The 8,175-nt window shown below is 41.6% G+C and overlaps 1 protein-coding gene across 1 annotated transcript; it reads left to right on the top strand.

Moving 5' to 3' along the window:
• Positions 1-4,129: 4,129 nt before the first annotated feature.
• LOC138737363 (trace amine-associated receptor 1-like) lies at positions 4,130-5,149 on the top strand (the record flags this gene model as incomplete). Its single annotated transcript, XM_069888112.1, has 1 exon — positions 4,130-5,149. A coding segment is annotated over one exon (1,020 nt), but the record flags the coding sequence as incomplete, so codon positions are not given.
• Positions 5,150-8,175: the final 3,026 nt, after the last annotated feature.

Here is an 8,175-nt window from a genome sequence, read left to right as displayed (position 1 = left end):
CAATTTTCTTGTTTATTTTCATTGTGTGATGACATTGTTTAATGGGTTTAATGTATCGTATATGTTGAATGTTTAGTGGGTGGGGAGGGGGTTGGGAAGGAAGGAGGGAAGGGAGGGGGAAAAGGGGAGAAAATGACACTGTGTATATTCAAGAGGGAAATGTTTATGTGTATTTTGGTCAATATGGTTCATAGTGTGAAAATTTTTTTTTTTAATTTAAAAAAGGAAGCCTTTAGTGCCCAAGGCCCTTCAGGAGCCCTTCTTGCCCTCAGTGCCTGCTCAAGAAGGACTCCCTGCAGGATCCCTGAGCCTGTTAACAATTGTAGAGCCTCTGTTACTGTTGTTTCAGAACCAGGCTTATGGAGATAATTGCAAATAAGTCAGTTGTCACTCTAGCAGTCATTGGGACCGGTCATGATACAAGTGATGTTGATATCCTTGTAGTCCCTTGCCCAATTGTTGGCAAAACTTAATAGACATGAGTGACTGGATTGGAAAGTGCTGTCAGTTGGACTTCGACTTGAACTTCTGAAGTAAAAGGCTGTTATTACCTGATTGTGCTCCAGGCCTTTAATAGGAGGAGAACTATATTGGAGTTAGCTTTCCCTACACTCCCATTGCAATTATGCCTCTCCAGAGGATTGCTTCTTTTCCAATACAGGCACCTTCCAAACGAGGAAGATCAATTTGTCTCCCTCTGGGATGCAGATGAGGTTTTCCTTGCGTAACCGAGGATTGCAGCTTAAACTATGCACTATTCTCTATTGAAATGATCCCAAGTCTCATCAGACATTGTCCCTTCCCTCAGAAAAGATGGCTTACAAGCTAGATAAACTCATTTTTGATGGGAATCCTATGCCATGAAAGCAGTGCTCCTTTTCAGGTATGTCCTTCCAAAAGAAGGTGTCCCTATTGCCTTTTCCTTTGAGCTATCTCCTGCCTATCAATGCTCACTCAATGCAGTCACATCCATCCCAAAGCATCTAAGTTCCTTGCCACGATAGCAGAACAGTATTTTGGTGAGAAGCTGTTGGGATTCTCCATGGGAATCCTGATGAGCAGGTCTTCAGTATTACATTCCCTGAATGTCTGCAGACCATACACCTGTCTTTTCTCACACTCTGCTAACACCTCACTCCTTGCTTTTTAATTCTAAGGATGTATCCCTTTTCTTTCCTGCCTACCTGTTGCACTTTATCTCCTCTCCACCATCATTTCTTTCCCCACTCACATGGTAAGTCATTCCTGTACAATTCTTCACCCTCCAAACCAAAGAAAAGCCTCAGGGATATAATTAAAACATATGGTTGTCAGGGACTGCACACAAACTGACTTGGGTGGTAGTAAAGCGGGATGTCACAGAATTAGCGGAGCTTTCGGAGTTTCATTGTCACTATACTGATGCAGTGGGTGTCAGAGTGACACTGTAAATAGAGCTGCTGCCTCTCAACTCCACTGCCCCAGGTGTATCCTAGCCTTGGTTGCTGTTTGTGTTCTTCATGTGATTTCAGGAGGATTCCTCCAGGTATTCTTGTTCCTTCCAACACCCCAAAGACATGCAGGAAAATAGGTTAATTGACCACTGTAAATTGTCCCCAGGGTGGAAGTGAGCGGGAGTTTTTGAAAATTTGTGGAGAACATAATTGGATTGTAATAGGATTGGTGGAGATTACTTGCATTAGGCCTTTTATTTGTCAGTGCTATATTTGGCCAAGGCTAATTTTGATGGCATTAGACAGGAAATTACAAAGGTTGATTAGAGATGCTGTTTGCAGGTACAGTAGAAGGATGTCTGGTGTTTAAGAGAGATTGAGGAGGGAGAGATCAGGGTCAACATCTTCCTGTTGGAGTGAAGGGTAAACTGCCAAGATTAGGGAAACCTGGATGATAGAGATATTGAGAGATCGGTCAAGAGAAATAAGAAGGCATACGTCAGTTATTGACTGGAGTATGAGATAGATGGCCAATAAAGTTAAAGAGAACCCTATGAGATTCTACAAGTAGGCTTAAGGCACGTTAAAGATCAACAAGTTCATGTACATGTGGAGGCACAGGGTGGACAAGGCCCCAAATGAGTCCTTCTCAGATGTATTTAGAGAAAGATATGGAGGTGAGGGAACTTGGGGATATTAATGATGATGTCTTGAGTAGAGTCCATATTACAGAAAAGGATGTGCTGAACATGCTAAAATGCATAAAGATAGCGAAATCCCCAGGACTTGACATATATCCTGGGATATTATGGGAAACTAGGGATGAAATTTCAGCAACTCTTGAATGAGGTTCCAGAAGATGGAAGGGTGGCTATCACTGCACCTTTATTGAATGAAGGCTGCAAGAACAAGCTAGGGAACTACAGTAAAGTTATTTATTGAATCTCTTGTTGTTTAATTTTTTTTTCCAACAGAAGGAAAACATTGTGTAAAATTCTTTAATTTGTCTTTTAAACTGAAAGGGAAGGTTCTACTTGAGGAGTAGATGTTACATAATTTGGTTGTCAAGAATGATCAATAGATGTGCTTACTGTCACCATTTAAATTTTCCAAAAGATTAATGGCATCGATCTTAGCAATAAAACACATAATAGACATGTGTTATTATGTGGAATAATAGACATGTATTTTGTTTATTCAATAATTTATCATTTTTGTAATATTTATATGTTTGTAATTATGGCTAAATACCTTCATATTGCATGCCAAACAGTGATATATTTTTTCCCCCACAGATTATTGAAATAAAACATTGGGATTAATGAGAATTCAGTAATTCTGGATATGTACTTCAAGCTCTAAGGACTTCCACCCATATACGTAGAAAGGTAGGATAACCTATAGTTTACTGATCTATTAGAAAATATTTTCTTTGGCTTGGCTTCGCGGACGAAGATTTATGGAGGGGGTAAAAATTCCACGTCAGCTGCAGGCTCGTTTGTGGCTGACAAGTCCGATGCGGGACAGGCAGACACGATTGCAGCGGTTGCAAGGGAAAATTGGTTGGTTGGGGTTGGGTGTTGGGTTTTTCCTCCTTTGCCTTTTGTCAGTGAGGTGGGCTCTGCGGTCTTCTTCAAAGGAGGTTGCTGCCCGCCAAACTGTGAGGCGCCAAGATGCACGGTTTGAGGCGTTATCAGCCCACTGGCGGTGGTCAATGTGGCAGGCACCAAGAGATTTCTTTAGGCAGTCCTTGTACCTTTTCTTTGGTGCACCTCTGTCACGGTGGCCAGTGGAGAGCTCGCCACACCAACCCTCTTTTCAATCTTCTTCAGCATGATGCTGAACCAAGCCATGAAAGACCCCAACAATGAAGACGCTGTTTACATCCGGTACCGCACGGATGGCAGTCTCTTCAATCTGAGGCGCCTGCAAGCTCACACCAAGACACAAGAGAAACTTGTCCGTGAACTACTCTTTGCAGACGATGCCGCTTTAGTTGCCCATTCAGAGCCAGCTCTTCAGCGCTTGACGTCCTGCTTTGCGGAAACTGCCAAAATGTTTGGCCTGGAAGTCAGCCTGAAGAAAACTGAGGTCCTCCATCAGCCAGCTCCCCACCATGACTACCATTAGAAAATATTGTAGCTTACTAAATCCCAACATGACCATTTGGATAATATTTAATGAAATATAGTTTTCCACAACACGGTAATGTTATGACAGACTCTTGGATCTGAAAATCACAACTACATTGTCAACAGAACCCAGATCAAAAATTTTAACAGAGAAAAAAAATGACAATTTAATTGTACTGCAGCAGTACAGATATCGTATGATTAATGCAGAAGCCTTTTCATGCAATGTTGACATCAGTCACTTGAGGACACAATAATCATGATTGTTCGGATGCTTGAAATAAAAATAAATGTATTTTCAAAAATGAAGTAAATGATTAATATTTCCATTCTATTTATTTCTAAAAAGATTGTTTAATTATTACAAACATATACAAGCTGAAATTGTTTGACTGTATTGTGGATTGGAATATCGATGATTTTTGTTTTACTCCTCTTCTAGTTGATGTGGTGAAGAGCAGAAGCCGTGAAGTGCCCATTTCTACCACGGATTTAGGATTAGATTGAGAAGTCGAACATTGACAAGCCTTTAAAAGGAAGGAAATGGACACAAACTACTTGGAGGGGACTGAAACGGTCGAGTACTGTTACGGCTTTGTAAATGGATCCTGTCATAAAGCAGTCCGATCGAGCAGCCTTCGGGTTGTGTTATATACATTGACGATCTCAATCATTCTTTTTACCATCATTGGTAATCTATTACTCATCCTTTCAATTTTCCATTTCAAGCACCTTCAAACCCCAGCCAATAATTTAATTCTTTCATTGGCTACTGCTGATTTTCTACTGGGATGTTTGGTTATGCCTTACAGCATGGTGAGATCAGTGGAAACATGTTGGTATTTAGGACAATTATTCTGCAAGATTCACACCAGCTGTGATATTATGCTCAGCACAGCTTCAATAATGCATCTTTGTTTTATTTCCATTGACCGGTACTGTGCAGTGTGTGACCCCCTGAGGTACAAATTACGAATATCTTTTTTCTCTGTGCAGATAATGATCTTCGTCAGCTGGAGTACTTCTGCTATTTTTGCCTTTGGCTTGATCTTTTTACAATTAAATTTGAAAGGAATTGAGGATTTTTACTGCAATGAAATTGCTTGCTATGGGAGTTGCATACTTGTATTCAGCAGAATGTCAGGAATGTTTGCTTCAGTGATTTCTTTCTACATCCCAGGAATTGCCATGTTCTGTATTTATTATAAGATTTATTTTGTGGCTACAAAACAAGTGAGAAGGATCAACAGAGTAACTAATCAAGTTCAAAACACTGAAGTAAACAAAAGGTCACTTTCACGAAACCATGAAAGAAAAGCTGCCAAAACTTTAGGAATCATGGTGGGTGTGTTCTTGATTTGCTGGTCTCCATTTTTCATTTGCAACACGATGAATGCGTTTGTCAATTATTCAATATCACCTGTTGTATTTGATGCTCTTGTCTGGTTTGGTTACTTAAACTCTACATTTAATCCTGTTATTTATGGTTTCTTCTTTTCCTGGTTTAGAAAAGCTGTAACAATTATTTGCACATGCAAACTATTTCATTCTGAGTCTTCTAGAATAAACTTGTACTCTGAGTAAAATATAATTAAACAGTGGAAAAAACCTTGTAGATATAAATAATAACCAAGTTACTTGTTCTTTTTACTAATCAGCCTGAAGAATATTTTTGCAAATTTGCAAATGTAATGAGATAGGTGCGATACAAAGGCCAGGATCTTTCTTCAATTCTATTAGTTGGCTTGACACCCAACAGATATCCCAGTGTCTCTCGTGATTCCTCATTCCATAATCCCCCATCAAAAGCTAGCAGCAGTCTTTTTAAAGATGCCTGCTTAGATGACATCCCAGCCACATTTAAATGCAGGTAGGATGTTCAGAATGTTTTTCTGGATATGGCGAGCTCTCCACTGGCCACTGTGACAGAGGTGCACCAAAGAGAAGGTACAAGGACTGCCTAAAGAAATCTCTTGGTGCCTGCCACATTGACCACCGCCAGTGGGCTGATATCGCCTCAAACCGTGCATCTTGGCGCCTCACAGTTCGGCGGGCAGCAACCTCCTTTGAAGAAGACTGCAGAGCCCACCTCACTGACAAAAGGCAAAGGAGGAAAAACCCAACCCCAACCAACCAATTTTCCCCTGCAACCGCTGCAACCATGTCTGCCTGTCCCGCATCGGACTTGTCAGCCACAAACGAGCCTGCAGCTGACGTGGACATTTACCCCCTCCATAAATCTTCGTCCGCGAAGCCAAGCCAAAGAAAATATATTATGTGACTCAGAATTATACAATTTGTCCTGATTTATATGGATGTTTTGACATTTGGAGGATAATATGTTGGATATGGAGGGTGATGGGGTGGTAGGTGAGGACAAGGGGAATCCTGTGTTTGTTGCATCTGGGGGCAGAGGGAGCCTGGGCAGTTGACCGGGAAATGGAAAAGATGCTAGTGATGGCTGAGTTGATGGTGGTGGAGGGGAATCCACATTTGTGGAAGGCAGAAATTTCAGCAGATCTGAACTGGAAGACCTCATCTTGGGAACAGATGTAGATATGGAGAAATTGAAAGAAAGGAATAGAATCTTTGCAGAGGACAGGGTATGAGGAAGTGTAATCGAGGTAGTTGTGGGATTGTAAGATATATTGGTAGAAAGCTTGTCTCCCAAGATGGAGACAGAAGGATCCAGAAAGGGGAGAGTGTTGTCGGCAATGGACCTGGTGAGTTTGAGATCAGGGTTGAAATTAGCCACGAAGTGAATGAATTTGACGAGCTCATCATAGGTGCATGAGGCAGCCCTGATGCAGTCATTAATATAATGGAGGAAGAGTTAAGGGGCATTGCCTGTGTAGGCTTGCAGTATGGATTGTTCCACAAAGCCCACAAACAGGCAGGTGTACCTTGGAACCATGTGGATACCCATGGCTACTCCTTTGATTTGGAGGAGGTGAGATGAGTTAAAGGAGAAGTTGTTGAAAGCGAGGAAAAGTTCTGCCAGGTGAAGGAGGATGGTGATAGCAAAGTGCTTTAAGATGGAGATATAAAGGGATTGGACATCCATCGTGAAGATGAGGCAGTCCAGTTTTGGGAATATGAAGCCATTGAAGAGGTGGAGGGCATGTGAGGTATCATGGATGTAGGTGAGGAGTGATTGGACCGGAAAGAAAAGATAGACTTGAGGTAAGACTAAACTAGTTTGGTGGGGCAAGAGCAAGAGGAAACAATAGTCTACCTGGATAGTTGGGTTTATGTATCTTGGGTAAAAGGCTGAAATGAGCAGCGCGGGGATGGGAGACAATGAGGTTGGTGGCTGTGGGAGGGAGGTGATGAGGTTCAGGTGGTGGCCTGATGAACTGTGGTGGGGTCCTGTGGAAGTGTTAAGTAGGAGGAGGTGTCTGAGAGCTGTTGTCTGGCCTCAGCAAGGAAGAGGTCAGAGCGCAAGAAGACAACAGCACCATCCTTGTCTGTTGGTTTGATGGTGAGGTTGGGATTGTGGCAGAGAGAGTGGAGGGAAGATTGTTCGGAGGAAGTAAGATTAGAATAAGAGAGGGGAGTGGTGAAGTTAAGTTGATTAATGTCTTGGTAGCATTTGGAAAAAAAAGATCCAGAGCAGGCAGCTGGCCAGGACGAGGTCTCCAAAAGGTGGAAGAAGGCTTAAAGCCAGAGAAGAGGTCTTTCTGAGAGCTGTTGTTTTCCATGTGTTTTCATTTTGTCTTCAGTGTACTCGCTCTCTGTGCTATTCATTGACATAATGTCTCAGTGGAGGAAAGGAATGAGTTTGGTGGGACATAATTTTTCTTCAGTGGCAAGCTCCGGTTAAAGACACCTTGCACTTCACATCACTGTTCTGAAAGTGCTGCCTGAAAGCAATCTTCCATTCAAGATCATCCTCTCTTATCTCCCCAACACATACCAATGACTTTCCACCTGTCAAATACAGCCATTTGGTGAGCATCCTTCAGAAGCTTTTCAACAAGCAAAGACACTCTGAAGATGGTCAATAGGGGGAAATATCCACAAGAAATTAATTGAGATTTATGCCTGATTTAGCATGGTTTTAACTCCTTAAAATTCTTCATCAAATTTACTTTGCATGGTCTTTTAATTTGACATTGTAACCAAGTGAGTACTGTAATGATCAGTAAAAGAAGAATGGTTGGTAAATGGGGGAATGAGCTTCTGTTTCTGGAGAACACAAGGTGTGACACTTCCTGCTGCTTCAGGAAAGCACCCAATATATTATAGGACCCATCCCATCCCAGTAACAATCTCTTTTCTCTCCTGTTGGGTTATGATTTACGAGTGTAAAAACACACACCGCCACATTTCAGGACAGTTTCTTTCCCATGTTACTAGGCTCTTGGATGAACCTCTTCTTAGTAAAATGAAGCTAAACTTGCACTGTCTTAACTGAACTTTTTCTCTGTTAAAAATGCTCTGCACTTTTGCTTTACAACACCTGTTGTACACAAGAAAAGATTGATGATTGAATAAAGTGTAAAACAAAAATGTTCATTGTATCTTGGTCCATGTGAAATAAACTTGTGAATGCTAACCTTCAAGTACCCACCTATACTAATCCCAATTCATGGTAGCGACCCAATAGT

The sequence above is a fragment of the Narcine bancroftii genome, chromosome 6 (assembly GCF_036971445.1).
Source record: "Narcine bancroftii isolate sNarBan1 chromosome 6, sNarBan1.hap1, whole genome shotgun sequence".
NCBI lineage: Eukaryota > Metazoa > Chordata > Chondrichthyes > Torpediniformes > Narcinidae > Narcine > Narcine bancroftii.
The sequence above is the reverse complement of the archived record's forward strand: the minus strand, read 5'-3'. Positions and strand labels throughout refer to the sequence as shown.